At 42.9% G+C, this 20751-nt stretch overlaps 1 protein-coding gene across 2 annotated transcripts in view; it reads right to left on the bottom strand.

The window, feature by feature from the left end:
- Positions 1–4965: 4965 nt before the first annotated feature.
- The window catches only part of ntn2 (netrin 2), a 46432-nt gene continuing 30646 nt past the window's right edge, over positions 4966–20751 (bottom strand). For both annotated transcript variants that reach the window (XM_067576097.1, XM_067576096.1), the window contains exons 4-7: positions 17445–17594; positions 14022–14075; positions 9268–9342; positions 4966–9176 (exon numbers count right to left, since the gene is read on the bottom strand). In XM_067576097.1, coding sequence (XP_067432198.1) covers positions 8791–9176; positions 9268–9342; positions 14022–14075; positions 17445–17594 — 665 coding nt within the window. In that variant the 3' untranslated portion in view covers positions 4966–8790. The remainder of the gene's footprint in view (positions 9177–9267; positions 9343–14021; positions 14076–17444; positions 17595–20751) is intronic.

Here is a 20751-nt window from a genome sequence, read left to right as displayed (position 1 = left end):
ACTGGAAAGGTCCTAGTGGACAAGTGGAGCCAGATGACAACTCAGTCTGGATTCATCACTGTCTTAGTTATCCCCGGAGGGAAAGCCCCTTGTCTGACCACCAAAACCACATAGGTCACTTTTTTTACTCATTTTATGAGCTGTCTTAACTGCTGCCCTTTCCTTACCATCTCGTCACCATGCTGTCATGTGGTCTCTATTCTTCATGTCATTCTCAAATCACTTTCTTTTCCTCTCTCAGCCCTTTTTTTTTTCTCTTAACCCTGCTTGCCCTCGCTTGTGTTGACCTCTCCCCCTGCTCCGTCGCTCTCAGTCCGTCTTCACAGATAAGTAGACATCCCTCACCTTTCACATAACATCACATGGTAACAATCAGAGTGGGCTTTGGCAGACAAATTAGGGCAGTTAATGTAGACCGGAGATCAGTGCAGAGGCGGGGAAGCTGGTGCTAAATGCCAACAGATGGGGCCTGAAGTGGATCGGCCCAGCATAGCGCAGTATGGTACAGTATAGTCTGGGATGTAGAGCTGAAAGAGGGCCTGAGCCTACAGGAAAGAGGAGCATTCTTACTTAAACCTTGTTTTTTATCAGTGAGAAATGAGAGACATGGAAAACTCTAAACAGAAAAGTTGACTAATTCGGAACAAGAATCGGTACCAAAGGGATGAAAAACTAGTTTATATTTGACAGAAAAAATGCATTTGTTCTTATCTCAGATTAAACTCTGTCCACAACCCCCATTACTTTTTTTAGGACTCAGAAGGTAAACATGTTCCTCTCTGTTCATTTAGAAAGGAACTGTGTATATGTATTTCAAAAATGAGTCAGATTTATTTTAAACACAGCTTAGTTCACCACTGAATTATGCATATTTCATCAAATGTTTGGCAGACGACCGATGCAACTCAAAGCCAATTCAGCATGGATACTCCTCCAATGGCACATTTTCACCAATCAGTCTGTCATCACTTGTAAAATATGAATGAATACTGCTCCCTGAAATCTATTAATTCTGAATACATTTCTCCTATGAAATGTGGGACTCATCATATGCTGACCTGTGAGTATTTCCCTGTGATTATTTTCCACTTAATCCGGCTTGATGAAGTGCGTGTCCTGTATAGGTGATAAATTAACACTTTACACCGGATCTAACCAATGAGCATAATGATTTCTCCTTCTGTCCTCCAGTTCAACTATGTATCTTTTAAAGATTGTGAGGAGAATGATCTTTTTACCTTTCAACTCTCCCCAGACATTGGCAAGCCAAGACTCTCTCTGATTTCTGCATCCAATCATTATCCCAAACCAAAATGCCTGCCCCAGGCTTCTTACTGAAGTAGCCCACCACAATCCGATGGAGCATTCTCAGCCAAACACAACACTGCAGCATATTGAAAGTGTTTTGATACATCATTAAAAGTGTATGTGAACACATTGAAGTGAATGCTAATAATTACTCCATCCTGAAGGAAATACTTAAAGCATTTCTTTTAAAATGTGCAGTAATAAGTGAGACATCTCAAGCAGGTCTTATGCAGAATTGATCAGTGTAATTTCTATTTGTCCATCTGCACACAATCCGCTTTTTGTGATCACCTTAATACATGGGCAGCACACACACACACACACAAACACACATACACACACATGCACACACACATTCCTCTTATGTTACAGCCTTTGAAGAGGCAGACTCATCCCCATTTTCAACAGTACCCAATCAAACACAAAGCTGAGGGGCGGATTAGGAGCAGGCTTGTGCTGCACAATGCTCCTATCAGGGACCACACTGGTTTTAAATTACCCCCTATTCCTCACTCATTTCAATCACTCACTGGCCCAATAAACTTTGTTTCTCCAATAAAAAAGACCAACAAAGGAACAATGAATCACAGTTTTGTGCAACAGCAGTCCCATACAATCCCTGACACTGTGTGTTTGTGTCTGGAAAATTGACCTCAAGTATCATCGATGTGATTGGCCCATTTGTGAGGATAAAAGATTGGGTGGGTTGAAAGTGAGAAGAAGACGTTTCCTTCGGAGGGATGAAATGTGTTTTTTTTTTTTGTTAAATGGAAAAATGTAAAGATGGAGAGATTGAAGGATGGCAGATGTGCGAGTGGAGGTGTGGTCATTGTCACGCATGTTGTCAGTTCCAGATGGAGTGGTGTCTCTTCAGACGACAGCTGGTTTCACTCAGAGAAAAGACATGCAGCAGAAAGAGAGAAAGAGATCAGACCTTCACCACTGAATATTTATGATCTTGGTCCACACAGATTTCTCGCCACATTTTTTGCGGTTTTCAGGGGAGTTAGTATGTGGTGACCCACAGACAAGCACACATGAGTGTTCACAGATACATTCAGATATTCACACATACACCCACTGTCGCTGAGGGGAAAGAGATGGAGAAAAAAGAAATAAAAAATGGAAGAAGAACAAAGAAATAAAGGGACATCATTAGAATGGAAAGCTGCGAATGTGGAGAAAAGTAAAAGTAGAAATACGTTAGGTAAAAGAGAGGATTTAGGAAACAGACCTACACACACAGAGAGAGAGACCCCATGCTGGAGAATGCCGTTGTTGAGCTTTGAAGCACAGTGGTAATGAGGCTCCATTTAAAGCCAATGAAGCCGCTTTGGCAGCTTATGAAAGCACGATTGGTAAGCCCCCCTCGTCTGCCGCTGGGTGGTGTGTGTTTGTGTGGATGTATGCGTGTGTGTCAGTAGGATGGGGTGGAGGGGGGGTGGGGGGGGTGGGGGGACAGTATTTGGCTGGATCCGCTTTGCTCGTTTCCAGCTCTCTAAGACGCAGCTCTCTCCCAGAACAGTCACTCTCCAGAGCTTGGATTTCTCTACAAACACCTGAAGTGGTTTCCCAAACACACTTGAATAGTTATAATTTCACACAGCTGTAGCAAAGGGACACGAATCAATATAAACTGTTGTAATCTCTTTATTAGTGTCATTATAACTGACAATTATCCAGGGAGAGCCCTTCAACTCTATAATAAATACACATTTATCAAGATGGAAAATGAAGAAGCATTTTTTTGTTGGCTGAAACAGAAAGAGATCAAAAGAATACAAGCAAATTAAATGATGAAAAATAGGGTTTTGGTGTAATATAACATGGGAAGGGACAACAAGGTTGTTGACTTTTGTGCAGACACATCCTCCCAACCATAGATATGTATCTAAAGATGGATGTAGCAAGGTGTGACGTCAACCACTGGTTTACTTTGGAGTCTGTTTGAAGCCCAGAATTTGGGATGTTGCCTTTCACACTCTGGAAACACTTGCTAACATTAGCTACTTTAAATAAATTGTGTTAATGGGGCAGGTAATACAACCAAGTAATATTAAACTTACCAAAATATTGCGACAATAGTCCGACTCAGTGTGAGTTCTGGACTTTAGAGGAGCAGGTGAGCAAACTGACATTCACAGCTGTCAGTCAACACCCACACAGCAGACATCAAAGCTACAAGAAGTCCTCAAATCTTGTAAATGAGAAATAATTCCCAAAATGACCACTGGCACACTTCATAGAGGGCCTGACTTTAGCGATTGAGACCATAATGACTCGTTGAAAAAAATAATTGACTTAGTATTTCTAGAGAGAGATTGACACTTTTTGAATGGGAGTCAATTGGAGCCAGCAACTAGCGGGCATTGGTGGCATTGCACTTTAAGGTACTTCTGTATTGGCTCCAGCCTCAAGCAGTGGTAGCTGCTGCTTGTGCCTGACAGAAACAGTAGGTAAGCTGTTCTCTACATCCTTGAATACATATAGTGGAAAAAGCCTATTGGTTTGAGAGTTCTTGTGGGAGGAAACTAAAATGTGCCTCAAGACAGTGCTGAAGAAGAGTACTGGTACATGATGATACTCAGTTGTATTTGTAGCTTATCACTTACAAAAAAATGCCTACACAGCCATGTAAAAGAGAGGCAACTACATTTACTCTACAATAAAATGTATAACTCATATGGCTGGAATTTTACTTTACAAAATAGGCAAAGCTCCCAGCACATTTTTGTTACTTACCAATATCTCAGTCTTGTGACAAGCAGTAGCTGTGTCCCTAGATATGAGAGGAAGACAGAGTTACAGACAAAGATGCAGGGGGTTGAGGGTCTCTGTTGATTCAAATAAAGGCAGAATTCAGTCAATCTTGCAGTCTTGTGACATAACAAAACTATCAAGGGGAGTGGAGTCTCATTTAAACTCAGCCCTAAGGCTGGCTCTGTTCCTGTAGCGCAATCTCTCGTAGGACTATAAATCTGGATTTTCACTGTCCATTTGGTTGCAGGCCATTTAAACTGTTTTGGTGTAATGGGAACTGGACGGGAATGGCAAGCTGATGGGGGACAGGATGTCCAGGATAGATGTGCTTGATGCAGAGACATATGTCATGGTGTATGTGTGTGTATGTGTTCAGACAATCTCAGCAACCTCTATTCTCAAAGCCTTGATCGCCATGCCTAGGGAGAGTGATGATAAATGGTCGCTTTCCTGTAATTTACCTTTAGGAGGATGGATGGAGCTGGGCTGTTTAGTTAGAGGGTGGGGAGACGAAGAGAGAGGAGACTGTAGGTGCGAGAGAGGGGGGAGAGGGAAAAAGAGAAAGAGAGTAAGGAGTTTCCTGCTTTGGACCAGACTATGAATCGGGAGTTGGGTTTCCTCAGAGGTGAGGTACACATTTGTGTGTGTGTGCCTCAGTGTTTATTGACAGAGCTTTAGGTCTTGTTCTGTTCATAGAGGAGGGGAGCCGCTCTGCTTGGTACTCTCCCCTTTCAAACCCCAGCCTATCCCCTGTGAGTGGAAACACACCAGAGCAGTGCCCATTCTATGTGAGCATACTTTCCAATGGGAAACACACACATATCAATTTGATATCATTTCCGGAGCTTGGGCTAATGACTGCTATTAAAGAGACAGATGATCAACACAACACACAGCTCATTAACTAATAATTTATTTTTTTACCATTTAGATTAAAAAGTCAGTGGTTCATTGCCTCAAAGGAAAATGTACAAGGAAGACTTTGATATAACAGAAGTGAAAAGCAGGGCTGAACTGAGGGATGAATCCCTTTGTTCCCAATGAAGGGTAGGTGGACAATTTTTTTGTGAGTGACCCATTATTCCCAGGACATTAATATAACGGAAAGTGGTGGGTTGTTATGTCAGTTCCTGTCTGTACCTTTGTGGGGAAAAGCAGAGGGTCCGATCAGCCCGTGTCACATTTTTACTCAATTCTCCTCAAAGTCATTAACAATTGAGCATTTGTTGTCTGGAAACAACATAAAATCCGAAAGGAATACATTCTGTGTAATATCTGAACCACATCTTCTGGTCATGATCACAAAAGCATATGTTTCTGGTTTCTACATCCATATAACATCATCTGGTTTGTACATCCATACAACGTGAGTCATCCCAGGGCAAGTGACGCTTTACAAAAGACAACATAAATGGCAGAGGCAGTTCAGTACATATTTACAACATTAAAAATGTGTCAAGACTTATTAAACGAGGCAAATGCGTAGATGGAAGTGAAACAGAAAGAAAAGGGAATCAGACCAGGAAAATGTAAAGTGATAATCCTTCATCATAGGCTGTTCAGACTCCTCTACACAAACATTAAACAGTGGCAAAACTGAGAAGCTTTGTCCCCCCCGAAAAGTCTGCCCTTCATACGAGAGCTCTCTCACCTCTCTGCACTTTCAGTTCATGTGCGTATCACTTGTTTACTCGGGTAGGTTAATTGGACACACACACACACACACACACACACTCACTCACACACACACCTGTGAATGCTATAAATGCTGCAAAGGGGGGAAACAAAGCAAAGCAGTTATGGCCTCAGTTCCACTGCCAAGCTGCTGGGCTTGTTAACGTAAAACAACAGGACGGCTCTCCCTATGAGGCTCACTAAATAGCTTTCACGAGAGACTAAGTTCCCAACCCCTGACAACATCTGGCACACTCTTATTTCTTATCTTTATTTTAACATTCAGGGTGGGCACTTAAGAAAGGGAAAATGGAGAGCCAATAGTAAGTAAAGAAGGATTTTGTGTGATTCGATGTGAAATAAAGTCCAGATTCAGAGCAGACTGAGAGGACGGCAGGGACACTGCTGTTCCTCCATGACTGTGTTGGGTGCTTAAGGAGCTCGGCACCAGAGAGGCTTCACAGGCACGTAATTTGACCATCCATCACAATGTGTCACGCCATACTCACATACCAGGGCGAGGAGACTGGTGCTACTGTAACACCACCTGTCTGACAGGCCGCTGCGGACAGCCAACACACAAATAATTGACTGTTTGGTTCTGCATTTTTGTGAAATTCCATCTGTAGGGATTGTGCCCAGGGTATAGTGCTGTAAAGCCTTCAATGCTTTATTTGTCCTTCTTTGCTTTTTTTTTTTTTTGACACACACCAGAAATCATGGTGGGTGAAAGTTAATTTTGGTTATGGAACGTTTTTGGATCGGACAATTAAAATCTCATTATTACACAGACGGATGAGCGTGAAGATCCACAATCATTTGAACATCTAACCCTGTTCATAGTTCATAATAGCATCAACCGTCATGCCGTCCACATTCTTAAGCTTGGTGACATATAGTTTCATAAACACTTACAATCAGACCATACACCTGTGTGAGTGTGTTCTTCACAGTTTGACATACATTCTTGGAAGAAGTGAAAACAAGAACTACAGTGCAGTACAGTACACCACTGAGGAGTTTTGGCAGCCTCGTTCTGTGCTGTCACTTAACTAAGACACTGAATACATAACATGCAAAATGGGTTAAAAAGGGAGTTTGGGGAGGGTGGTGGTTGACACACAGAAGAGAGCGGAGGAGAGACACTTTTGGAGGAATGACAAACCAAACATACCGCCGCAGCCAGAGGAGCGTAACCACTAGCTAGCATGACATGCCTGTCGGCACACTCACTGCTACACTAGCTTGATGTGCCCCTCAAAACTGTATGTTTATCTTGTACTCTATTTAAATAAATTGTAATGTGCTTTACAAAATGAAATAACAGCAAACGGCAGATAAAAAGCTTGAGAGCAACCAGACGGGTCTCTCTGTGGTTTTCGTTGGTCCTGACTGCCATAGTCTCTTAATTGAATTTAAAAACTGACTATGCTTATTTGGCAAAGGATGACAGGGACTGTATTTGGGTAGGCAAGTAGGGGGAGATGACTTGGTAAGTTTTCCTTTGGATCTTGATGCTCATATTGGTTTAGTTCTTGCTCTGCTCACTGTAAGGTTTTGATGGACCAGCAAAAACCACAAACATGCAAACATAACAAAACACATGAGGAATGAAATATGATACGCTCATGTCATAATACAATCAGTGAGCACTAAAAACTTTCCAGCCTCATTCATTTTGTCAAAATATGCTAGAGAAAAACACAACTATGTTGTTTATCCGACTTTGTTTTCTGTTTACTGCATGAAAAGGAACTCTCGTTTCAATCTCTTATTTCGGCAAACAAAAGCCTGCCAGTCACTGGACACATCAGAAAAAAAAGTTCAGATATTTAAAGACAGAGTAATGACATTGGCCACACAGCAACATCTGGAAGGCCACTACCCAGCGGAAGACATTATCCCAAGTATTCTTGGAAATATTGGTATTGTCCTGAAATTCCAACCATTTGTCCACACTGCTTAATCTTTCCTCCAGAAAAAGTGACAAGCAATGAGTCATGATGGTGATGCATGACTTTATAAACCACTCATGAGAGGGACTGCTGGGTGAAGAGGCACAGCCCTGGAGGCCTGGAATGTGACTCACACATGCCAACAGGGCTTGTTCTGCTTAAAATGAAACAAAAAATATACGTCAAGGATATGGCTGGGATATGGATTGATGAGATAACACCCCGCTAAGAATATAAACTCTATTATGACCAGTGGCATCAAATACTTGTAGATTTAAGAGCCTACATGAGCAGTTTATTCTGTTGGGGCTGTCTGGTGGCAGCAGCAGTGTTGGTGAGACTGAGGTTTGCTGTGGAAAATGTCCCAACAAAGGGAGCCCTTGGTTCCTCTTGGGACAAGAGTGTTTATAGTTACAACGGATTGTGATCCGTAGAAGTTACTGCAGAGACCTGGAGCAAGTAGGCCCATTTTTGTGAACATTTTAACAGCAAATGTTGAAAGGTTGTCAGGTGGTCCAGCTCGTGCTGATCCGAGTTGAGTTTGTTTCGACAATGAAACATGAGGCACCCAGGCTGAGGGTGTGCAGCTTGTCTTTAGACAGGTTGTTGCTGTTGAATAAAATCCTCAGAGAAGAATGTGAAGTGTGAGCATTGGTAGTCTTATATGTGAGTACTGAAACACAGTGGCAGGAGACAGTCAGTCTTGAAAGGAGGAGGAGGAGGAGGAGGCTGGGGGTCATAGTTGGGGGAAAGGTGGACATTTCCGCTGTCGTTGTCGAGGGAGGGAATGGCGTCTGCTTTTGTCTACACTTCATACCCTTTTTAATGGTCCCTTTTTAAGGCAAACCAGTTGGACAAAAAAGACAAGTGACATTACAAAGACACAACTTGAAAAATAAAAAGGAAAATAATTATACAATATACACAAAACGTGGTCCTTAAAACAGGTAGGGTACATGCAGTCTTTGTAATGTGCAGTGTTCCCGTGGTGGGGGAAGACATAGGATTCAGGGAGAGGAGAAGGGGATCACCGGGTCAGGGTTCATGAAGGTGGGCCATGAAGGGAGAGGTAGGGACTGACGCTGCTTTACCATCACGCTTTGCTGCACTTCCCCTTCTTCTCTTTGCGCTGGAACTTCCTCAGGCGTCTCGTCCAAACGTCCCTCCACTGGATCACCAGGCTGTTCTTATCAGCCACCAGGCCCATGCGTTCTGCTCCCGGATTGGTGGCTCCAGGCCCGGGCCCGACCGCTGGTCCCGTCCCTGTGCCTGTTCCCCCGTCGCTGCCGCCCATCACCAGGAAGCGCTTGCTCATCTGGATCTTGGGACATTTGCAGGCTAGGTCCTTCATGTGCACCCACAGGATGTTGTCGCCGCGCTTCAAGGGCTCACCGCGACTCTTGTACACGGACACCACACTGACCGAAAACTTGGCCCAGTCCCCCACCGTCTCCATGTCCAGCACGTTCACTTGGACCGCTGGGGACACATTCACAAAAAATAACACTCAGGTCACTTCCTCCAACACTACATTTATTAATAATGGTGCATATTAATTTTACTCTCTTACCATAATCCTTCTTGCAATATTTTTTCATATTGATCTTCAGGTTGCCTTTCACTGGTTTGCAGTAGGACTCACAATCTACAAAAACAAAGACAACCAACATTCAATCCTGTAATATAAGCTGTAATTACACAGCACTCAAATTACACACATAATGGGACACTTACACACTTGAAATTTGAATTGTTATTGTAAGGTTGCATTTTAGGACTATTTTCACACCATTTTATAGTGCATTATGTGGTGCTTTTGTAGCACTTCAACAGAGACCAGCACATCTGTCATGGAAAGTTAGTGTGACAAAGCATTGTAAACTGTTATGTACTGTGAAACCACCAATGAACACACTCGAAAGCATAAACACATGAATCACTATGTGCTTGTTTCTACACATGAGGCAAAGTTTTTCTATATTGACACATTGATATGTATGTATTAAGACTGTCTACTTTTATAAGCTAGATTTGTACTTATGCTGTTTCATAACTTTGTGGCAAGTACACTCACACTCACACTTTCCCACACAACAATATATATTCACTGACAATGGCAAAGACTCAAAGGGAAACCGGAGCAGGTTGGATAATGTTGGGCTTGGTTCGGCTTTTGTGTGCGAAAATACAACTTCTGACAAATCACACATCAAACCCCTGCAACAGCCGGTGCTGGGAGGCAAGTGAAACATACCAGAGGAGTAAAAAGTGTTCAGTTTGACATGTTTTCTGGGTTCTTGAGAAAAGACAGAGCGTAGTGGAAGCAGGTCATGGTTGGATGGATGTGAGTAGGCCTTGGCTGCCAGCGTGACGACTGAGACCACACATTGGACAGATGACCTCTACTGACCATTCATAGGTGGAGCTGCTGGTGATGAGGTGTCACAATTATGATTGTGACAGTTAAAATGAGACCTCTTGGCTGAGTTGCCAGTCTTAAATCTTAAATCTGGGGCTGCGTTGATTTGGTTGTCATGCTATGGATCTATAAGCATCTTTTTCAATCATTTTTTTCCAAACTGGAAACAATTTAGCCCTGAAAGTCTCTATTTAAGACTTGAAACCTTCAATAACAATTATAATTTAATTTAGTTATAATTTCATCTTTAAAATGGAACTGAACAGCACTTTTTATGGACCAACAAAGTTGAAGATTGAAGTTAATTTAGATACAGAAACATTCAAAGGCAAGGGGGCACATGCATGTAATTATTTCTTATGGTTTGTTTTCTTCTGATCATGAAATATTTATTTTGTCATCTCAATATTAAAAGCTTTGCTTCTCTGTCATAATGAAATATGTTTTCCATGATCTGAGAGCAGAGGGAACTGGGAGCAAAGAAGATAAGCATAATTAAATGAGCTATCAAAAACAGCTGAAAGTCCTCATGGCAAAGATTCTTGATAGAATTTAAAGCATCTTGCTGTGTTTTTAAATCGTGTCCATGGTAACTGCCGCTACCGGAGCTTTGACAAGAAAAGAAAGAGACACTTTTGATCATTAGCAAGGCTCTACTGTACTTGACTGGATGCCACTGGATTTTATGAACTGTATAATTTTGGATCCACTTATCTCAATTATGAAACTTTAGAGAAGGACACAAAGTTAACAAAAAAATTAGGAAAACGATGGACTGAAAAACAGAGAATGCCGCAAAGGCCAATTTCCAACATGGTTCTGGTCAGGCATCTTGAGGGGACACGAAAACCTGACCATGCTGCTCGCTTGGAATGTCAGGGCATGAAACTAAAAAAACACATGCTAACTGGACTGGTATCTGCGGTCAGGCCTCTCATTGCCTTCAAAAGGAAAACCATTCAGTCACATTGACTTCCAAAGCAAACCAAATAAAATTACTGGACATGAAATGTCCCAATTAGAAAAAAAAGGTCGTGAGAAAGAGAAATTACGCTTCCTAGGTTGCATGAGAGTAGGGGTGTTGCATCGTTCATTTTTTGGGGGGATGGATGGATGGAGCAATGGAAGGAGGGCAGGAGGAGGAAGAAACAGGGGGCCAAGGAGCCCATAAAAATGTCCAGGAGGCTTGGCTGTATATCAGAGCGCTGGAGATTTTATTAGCCAGAGAGAGGAGAGAAAAAAGAGAGAAAGAGAGAGTAGACAGCAGCTTCCAATAACCTTGAGAAAAGATGACGTTAATAAAATGATGAGTGGAAATGTAGATGAGGATGGGTCTAGAGGTGTGTGTGTGTGTGGATTTGTGTATTGTACATTATTCACAGACTTTAAATAAATGAAAATCGTAGCTTGCTAAAGGTCTTTTTCATTATAAGTGAGCGTGTGGTTTCATGTGCAGATCATTATCATGTAAGTGTGCATGCAACTGTGACAGGCATGCATTTGTATGACATGTGCATGTATTTGATTAGATTGCTACCATTGTGTGTATGTGTATGTGTATGTGTGTGCTTGTGTGCGCGGTATACAGTGGCTGGCCTGGAGGTATCGGTGGTGAAACGCTGGCTGGGGGACAGTGTGTGTTTTCCCATGAAGAGCCACTTTCTGCTGGCTGTTCACCTGAAAAAGCTCCCTGTGAATCGCCCACTGACCCAGAAGACCGGCCCACTGAAAACACACACAATTGGCTCCGGGGCTCTCGATGCCCTCATTCCCTTGAGCCCCTTTCACTGTGCCATGACAAGGACAAATTGCATCCACCGCCCCTTACACAAAAACATTTTGGGGCTTTAGGTTTCTGATGGTGAAGCTCGTTCTATGGTAGTTTAGGAAGGAGAAAGGTAGGGGAAAGACTGGTGTATTTGGTAGAGTCTGTGGTGAATTGGCGATTAACAACTCTTGTCTTAGACACCGTAACATTTTCCCAGGGAAGTAGTAAACACAAAAAAGGGTTGGATTTTTTTTTTTTTTTTTTTCCAAAAGTGCTCAAAGACCCGAGTAATGAGAAGACAGAGAGGAAACAGAATGAGAGGAACAAATGAGAAAGAAAAACCAAAAAATGTGAGAAAATTATAATCAATATGTATTTACCTTTAAAGCAATGGTTGGAGAGTGATGACAGGAATGAGATGAGAAGATCATTCTCTTGTCTGCACATAAATATGAAGCTGGAGCCAGCAGCCAGTTAGCTGAGCTTAGCAAAAAGACTGGAAATCAGCTTGGTTCAGCTCTGTCCAACCCAACCACCAGAATAAAACGTTGGCATTGTACGTTTCTGCAAACCACGGATACGTTGAATGTCTACGTTTTAATGTTGGCCATTATCAGTTGAATAATGATGTTTTATGATGTGACAATACTGTGGTCAAGGTCTGGTTAGGTTTAGGCACAAAAACCACTTGGTTAGGGTTAGGGAAAGATCATGGTTTGGATTAAAATAAAAACTAAAATAATCGGCTGCAAATGTCCCGATGTCTCCCTAAAAACACCGAGTTTTGTCAATTACGGGAAGCAGGCAGTGGTTTCGAGTTGGTCTAAAACCGTGCTCCCTGCTGATTTCCAACTTTCTACCGACCTACCGAACATCCACCGACCCTCCTCCCAAAATAAGAAAGTCAGCTCATATAGATCTCATGTGAGCTACTTCACTTTAGAAATGTTGATATGATGATACGTATTACAAGTGTTGAAACGTAGATATTTAATGTATGCGTGGTTTGCAGAAACGTTTTATTCTGCCATCCAGGCTGGAAACTCACCAATACTTACTATATCTCGTCTGTTTAATCAATACAAAGAACAAAGTGGAAAAATTACAATTTGCCATTGGACAGGGGTTATGTGAAAGACTATATCTTGTCTTATTTCTGTTTCCAGTCGTTGTGCTAAGCTAACCGGCTGCTGCTGGTAGCTACATATATATATTTAGACATGAGAATATTGATCTTCTCAAGAAACTGAATTTCCCAAAATGTTGAACTATTCCTTTGAAAACTTTATCATTTTATACCTTTAGATTTAATAAAACACTTTTTAAAATTATAGTTATGCAACATTTATTGACTGTGTGACCTAGTTTAGACTTGACTATATTTGCTTGAAGTCAAATCAGTATCAGTCAATATAAACGGACATCTTTAACCTTATATACCTCAAACTGTATTTAACCTCTGAAATGTAAGAAGTCAAAGAGGCAAAAGTCTGATTTGCAGTGAACTTTCAGACAAAACATTTCACTTTAAAAGAAAATAGTGCAGTAAAGTATCTGTGGCAGAGTGGAGGGTATGATCTGCAGTCTGAGTGATGATACTGTATATAGTATAAACCCACTAATGAATCAACATTTCCAAATCATCACCACCATTCAAATCAAACAGCTGCAGAATGAAAAATAAGGGTAGGGTAATTGACCGAAGCCTAAATTGGAGGGTTAGAAGGAGAGACTGAACAAATTTCCCCCTAGTCAGTTGCCAACACTCTTTTCACGCCTCAAAACTCTCCCTTCCATTATATCTCCCAGCTAAACTGTAACTAATCACCTCTGCTGCCTATCGGCTGGCTTTGGGGTTTAAGCCACAGCTATACTTTGAGCGCAGCAAGGCTCCACTAACTTGAGGCTAGTGGTTGGGGAAACTGTGCCAAGGACACAGGTTTTTAAGACAATGGAAAAATTTTGCCGGCCCCAGTGCACTCGTTCTTTTTGCAGAACTTCAAAAAAGGAGACCCACCCTCCATTAATATTTATTCCACACCTTAAAATTCAAGTCCAGAAATGTTAAAAAATATGTTTTTATTCCTTTCATAAAGCAGTGGTACTTAGGGGTGAGGTGCCAATAGTGTACACTAACCTGCTGGTTCCTCTGTGCTGCTCACCACAGCTGTGGGGTTGACCACTGGGATTTCTGAAAGACACACAAGAAATACAAAGTTATTTCAACGGTTAAATGTAAATCCTTACCTTTCAAGTATGGTGTAAGTGATTTGGCTGTGTGCCTGTTAAGTGCACATGTGTGGTCAAAGAGAAGAAGAATGTCTGAATTCATTCAAAATAATTGTCATGCCCTCCACTTCTGCCTACTCCTAGTGTGGGTCTCTCTCTCTCTCTCTCTCTCTCTCTCTCTCTCGTGTCTGTGTCCAAATTGCAGGAGTGGAGACAGGTGTGTGGGAGTTGGGCGAACAGCTGCCAGGAGTTCTGCTTAAACATTGGGTGCAACCTCCTACTCACTGCCAGATCGAAGACTCTGTTCATACAGTCAGTCACGCTTCCAGCCTGACTTGTTACTGTTCTGTCAGTATCCAGCATTTGCCTAACTCTTGTTTCTCTGTGCCTGTAGAAGACCTCAGCCTGACCCTGGCCCTGTTTCCAGTCCTCCTGCCTCAAGTGCACAGCCCATCCCTCTGCCTGGCTCCCCGCTCCATCCCCTATACCTAGCCTCACGCCCAGCCCAAGCCCCCAGGTTCCCCAGCTACCAGCCCAGACCTTGGCCCCAGCCTCCCAGTTTACCGCCTTGAAAATAAAATCCTATTCCAACTCTACTCGCTGCCTCCTGTCTGGGAGTCCTGCTCGTGGGTTCTTTAGCCTAGCCTTAACAATAATTTTGAAGAGTGGATATGTGAAGGTTCTGAATACAAACTGAATATATTAAGAGCCAAATATGAAGGAGATGGGAGAGCCTCCCTGTTCGCCAACAGCAAGATTTGTCAATGAGAGAAAATACCAGGGTTGTCTTACAGTAGGTTTGGATTGTGACATATGTCAGCTATGCACATAAAAACACATGTGGCACTGCAGACAGACATGCTAGATAAACACTGACAGACTGACAGGGATACTTATTGGTGGTGAGAGGGAAGACAGGCTCAAATAAACCATGCATTCCACGGACTAATGTGGTGGTTTTCCATGTTATGGAGTATAAGAGACAGTATAAGTGGAAGAAATTGTGGAGGTCAGAAGACCAAATTTAAAGCCTCTGAAAACTTGGATTAAAATCTTAACTTTTTAACTGATAACATTAAATATTCATGTCTAAATAAGCAATAATAAAGTTTGGACAAAAACATCCTATTATTTATTAAGGGTTTAACACTCAAAAACTGATCTCTTCTGCTTCGTCTGGTCTGTGTGGGTGTGGTCTGCTCAGATTTAATTGGATTATATTCAAATGTCGATGCATTTTGATTGGTGCCCCAAAGTATGTAACGTCATCTTTTTTCAAACAAGCCCTTCATACAGACAAAAACACAAATCCCAAAGTAACTAAAATGGTTTTAATTTTGTGTTCATGTAAAATCCCATTGTTTGTATTAAGAAGATAATTGAGAAAATAGGGTTTCAGGGCCTTTAAGTTTTGAGTCCAACTCGGTAGATGTGCCACAAATTCACGCTTTAATCCAGTTTGGAGAAGTCAGTGCATTCAGAAGTCGGCACACTTGATACATCTGAGACCAAAGTTAATTCTTTGTGGCACACTGATTAAAATGGAAAGGTGGCTACACTAGATTAGTGTTGTCCTCCTCTAACAGATGCAGGGTTAACACTGCTGTGTAATCTCCATGCAAGCATGTATAGACAGATGGACAGATGGCAAGGGGGCAATTTTGGTTGGATTGTCATGAGACAGATGCAACCCTCCCTCGCTGTGCCCGCTGGCTACACTAAAAAGTGCCTCATGGAATTCCTCCAGGACTTCTCGTCTAATCGTATGCAACTTTCCAATACAAATGCTAATGCTAACAACGGGCCCTCTGCTTTTACCGTAAACAGAGTTACTGGAACACCGGCTTAGCATCCACCCAGAGGATCTGCTTTTGATTGGATTTGGAGGTTGAGGGTCTGAACCAAGTGAGTGGGAGTGTGTTGGCGGGGGGATAGGGGGAGTTCTTGGAAAGCTGTTTTGAGGCAAAAGCAGCAGTTGTCTCTCTGAAATTATGGACACCCCGCCAACAAAAACAAACAAGGGCACTAAGCTTTGTCAAGGCAAGAGCAGCTGCTAGAAGCTACTTTGAGTCTGTGTGCCCTCATGGCCACATCTTGTGAACACAGACAGATGATGAAAGGAACATTCAGATGAGGGTTACTGCCATCATACTAATTGGCTGCTTAATGGCTGTGTTTTCTGTCTTGGGGTCCAGGAGCCTCAGAAGAGGTAAGATGCCCACCGTGAGGCCATATTGACACACGCAGTTGTTATTAACTCTAATCGTAATGGATCCGAGTGTGCGTATTGCTTAAATGCATGCACACACACAATTCCTCTTGTTCTCACTGGATGGTTCAGTGGCACTCAAATAAGTGGGGTCTGCCATCCATGACCACAGTTGTTTTCTCCTCCTCTACCATTCGCCATCTGCTCCGGAGCTGTATGTGAGAGAAACAACATGGCACCATGTGGCACAGTGTGGCAGAGCTCAGTACGGCACCGGGCAGCGCGGCACGATTTGCTTTGGTGAGGGTTATCTTGGTGAGCGTACAGCCTGGTACACAGTATGGTGGAAAGTTGCCCTCTACTACACATGCCTGCATGTGCTGGGCCACTGGCAAATTTCATAACCCACACACACACACACACACACACGCGCTTGTCACAGGAAATTAAAAACTTGATGTAGTCGACATGCAAACTGCAGCAACCAGAGCACACATACACACACTATACACGGCTGACAGCAAGTGGAACAAGAATAACCAAGTCTTTCACTCTCACGCTACCAGCCCTCTATTGACTTGCACCAAAAAACCAACACCACTGTCGCCGTGAGAAACGTCTCCACCACACTCTTAAACTCTTCTAGGTCCGTTTAACAGAGATCACATTTCAGTTTAACTTCACTTTACATCTGGGCCCATGTTTGCGCACATGTTTTGGGCTATTCTCTATGAAATTATCATTGCATTTTCAGTGGCCATGCAAAACCCACAGAACACATGTACTGTATATACGCAGCGCAGAGATCAGGTTGGGTATGCCTGTCAGAAGGCCAGAACTGCTTCAGGCTACAGAGAAGTGTGCTTTCAATTATGTTCCGTAATCTCCATGGTTTGACTATGTGCTGCCTTTACTGTAGGTTACTACTATATTGTAACTATGTATTATGCCTTTTCTCACATCTAGTTCTTCACAATGGAGCTTGTCAGTTTTCGCAGTTTTATACACTGACTCACTGGCATGCTGATAAAATTACTAGGCTGAAGGCAGTGTATGTTACTGGTGTGATATACAGTTACTGTTAGCTGTGTGTGTGTGTGCATGTCTGTTTGAGTCACTCACTGATGCAGGGGGCCACAGGCGAGCGGCTCTGCTGGTAACCCTTGGCACAACGGTTGCAGGTGATGCCGGTGACGCCGTCCTTGCAGGGGCACTGGCCTGTGGTCTGGTTGCACGTCTTGCCTGCTGCGCCCACAGGGTGGCAGTCACAGGCTGAGGTGGGGGGTTCAGGGACAGGTGTGAAGAGGGGGGGGGGGGGAGGGTTGTTACATGAGAGGAAAGAGAGAAAATCCATTAAATGTTGATTCATTAAACTTGTTGCCAAAAGATACGCACACAAGATACCAGCTAACTCCTTGGATTTTACAGTGTCTCGGCAGGGCACTGGGTTAAATCTCGTAATCTTCTGTCTTTGCCAGCAGACAACAGATATGCATTTAGACTGAACGTTCAGCTCAGGACTCCCAGAGTGAGGCAGTGCTTTTCCTATCCGCCTCTGTGCTTGGGATTCCCTAATCACTGTAATGTTGAGAAACATGGCCTCCAAAAACTGTGTGTGTATCTTTTTGTGTGAAAAAAGAGAAGGAATTTGTGTAGAAAACAGCAGGTGATTGTATGTAATGCATCACTGTCAGGAGACTAAGAAATGCACACTGCGCCCTCCTCTCCACTCTGCTGTGTGTAGTCTGGTGCCTGCCTGGTGACACACGCTCAGCTGTTTCATCACTTCCAGAAAGTTCAGTCGATGCCCAGCAAATGCCAACAGCAACAAGCGTTGCTCCAGTCACCTCACTCTGACAGGACTTTTATGAGTTTTGCTGGTTGTAGGCAATATATTCGAGCCACCTTAAACAACATGAGGCTTTTGTTTTTTTGGGTTAAAGAGCTGTTAAATACAGTACAATAGCTGGCGTGTTGGGCCGAGCTTTACAAGATGTTAGTGGATCAGGAGGAGACGGGGAAGACAACATACTGGAGAATAAGAAGTGAAGGAGAGGATGGGAGTGAAAGAGGAGGAGAGTGAGAGACGCAGCGCTCCAGTATAGTCCAAACAGAGCCTCTGGTGTGTTCAACAGCATAAACAACAGTGAATCTAACCAAACTGTGGTCAGTCTGGCTCTGCTAAAAAAAACAGACATTTGTTCTTTAAGTAATAAACACATACTTAACATTTCACAGCAATCCAGTCAGACAAACATATCATTCACATATAAAAACAAATGTAAGACTTTAACATCTACTTGAACAGTATTCAGGGGTATGATTGATTCGTTTTGCTTCAGATTTTACATTCTCTGTCCATAATTTAAAAAGTACAGAAAAAAAATACTTTCCTATCTTATCTGCTGACACAATGCCAAAAATACAACAAACAGACTGAAAACGTAAGGTAAATATTCTGCCTTTTCCACCTGATTTTCATCATAATTCTTTGGAAAACAGGCGCAGGCTAGTGCAAAATTATTAAAGAAAACTTAGACTGACTTGACTGTAACGCGATAGCTGTAATTGTCCAAGCTTATCAAGAAAAGACAAGAAAGGCCAGAATTACACATTGGGGAAAAACCCTGTAACCCAACAGTTTGTTACAGGGCTTGCCAGAGAAAGGCAGCTGCTAACATGCCACGGTTTCTTTCCACCACTTGACGGAACTGTGAATGTGTTTATTTGCGCCGGACATTTTTTAGCTGCTACAACAGAATAGAGACTGAGGGCCCACCTGTTGACTGGGGCGAAGGGAGGGTTTAAACGGCTGAAACTGACCCAAGAGTGATCGTGTGTGCCTGGCAGTGGGGTGGGGTAGGGGATTAACTGCAGGCTCAGATCTTTAGAAACATGTTTGCCTTTTCCGGCAAGGCCAACCGGTCCACAGGTGTCAAAGTGGCCGCGCTGTGTTTGAAGCTGTGCACAGAGACGTAAATCTGATGCTTCAATGTCCGTGCAAAATCCCCACCATTTAGGTCACGCAGGCTCGACGGGGAAACTCAAGCTTTGATGGCAGTGAGTTTTTGACTAACCTAAAGAAAAAAAAATACAGCAGCATATGGCGGGGCATGGCGTAGCGCTGAGCTGGATGTCAGAGGTCAAGTCAGCAAGGGTCTCCGGACTGTCTCTCTGTCACTCTGTGCCAACCATATCTCACCTCCATACCTCTGCTCTCATTCATCAGCAAGAGCCAGAGCTCCTGCCACCGATACCAGGTGCTGCATGGACCATTTGGGAATTTCTGGCATTCCTGGAGTTCTGCCCTTGTTAATGTTAATGAAACCCAGCTGATTAATGCACTAACACAATGGTATAGATCTAGATCTATAAAAGATAGAAAAATCAACCAATGCCAATGTCAGTATCTCTCATATTGCAAAGAATATATTTTGCAAACCTAAACTGATGATCGCTGAATTGTTCTGAGATCAACTGAAAAGTAAACAAGCTAGTCCTAAAATATTCCTACACTGATTTGATTTGAGATCCGTCCAATGTCAAGACACATGTGGTATAAACCCCCTGTTACTTGATCTGTCTGACACAAGTCTGGTGTTAGTCTGTCATGCCTGCCCAGACATGTGTCACAGCAGGGGGAACGAGGAGCCATTGTTTCCTGGCTGATCACCAAACAACACAGGCTATCAACTCATCAGTTGATCAGGTTGGCATGAACAAGAACGTGCGTAACGTTAGACGTTCTCACTTCCCTTCTAAACAATCACAGGCTGTTAAGACGTCAGACTTTACTGCCAATGTCCACATTGTTCAGTAAACAACCAGCAACTGCTAGACCTGAATGGGCTATAAGGGGCAGGATGGTGATTGGGGGGAGCAGTGTCAATCTCTGCCCCCACCCCCCCCACCCCGCTCCCCACCCCCCTCCAAGCTCTCCTCCTCTAACTGTTTTTCTGAAGTTTTATGTGCATGGGCTCGGGCCAGTTAAGAAGCAGTAAAAACGTCCTCAGATGTTGATGACTTTTCAAGCCTGCGCGACTGCAGACGTGACAGGCACCGCGCTGGGATTTGTAGTCCTTTGACAGGCGTTTGCTTAGTTTAACTGATTAGTGTTGCTCTGTGAATGTGTGTTTGTGCATATGTGCATAAGTACTTGCTAGGTACTGCTCTTTGTCTGCTGTTATTGGCAGTTGCCACATTTGGAGAAGGTGGTGTTATTTGCGCCCTTAAGTTGGGAAAAATGGGTACCTGTAGTTATGGTTTGCTGGCTATTTAACCATGAAAATATAAAAATGTTAAAATATGGCAAAATGGATTGTTTTTCAAAAGATATTCACATTATTTTAGTTTTTGAATTGATATTGATTTGTTGAAAGACTGATTAGCAGAAGCTGTCAATTGAACAGCTCCCACCTGCACATCACAG

Source organism: Thunnus thynnus, chromosome 20 (genome assembly GCF_963924715.1).
Source record: "Thunnus thynnus chromosome 20, fThuThy2.1, whole genome shotgun sequence".
Classification (NCBI taxonomy): Eukaryota; Metazoa; Chordata; class Actinopteri; order Scombriformes; family Scombridae; genus Thunnus; species Thunnus thynnus.
The sequence above is the reverse complement of the archived record's forward strand: the minus strand, read 5'-3'. Positions and strand labels throughout refer to the sequence as shown.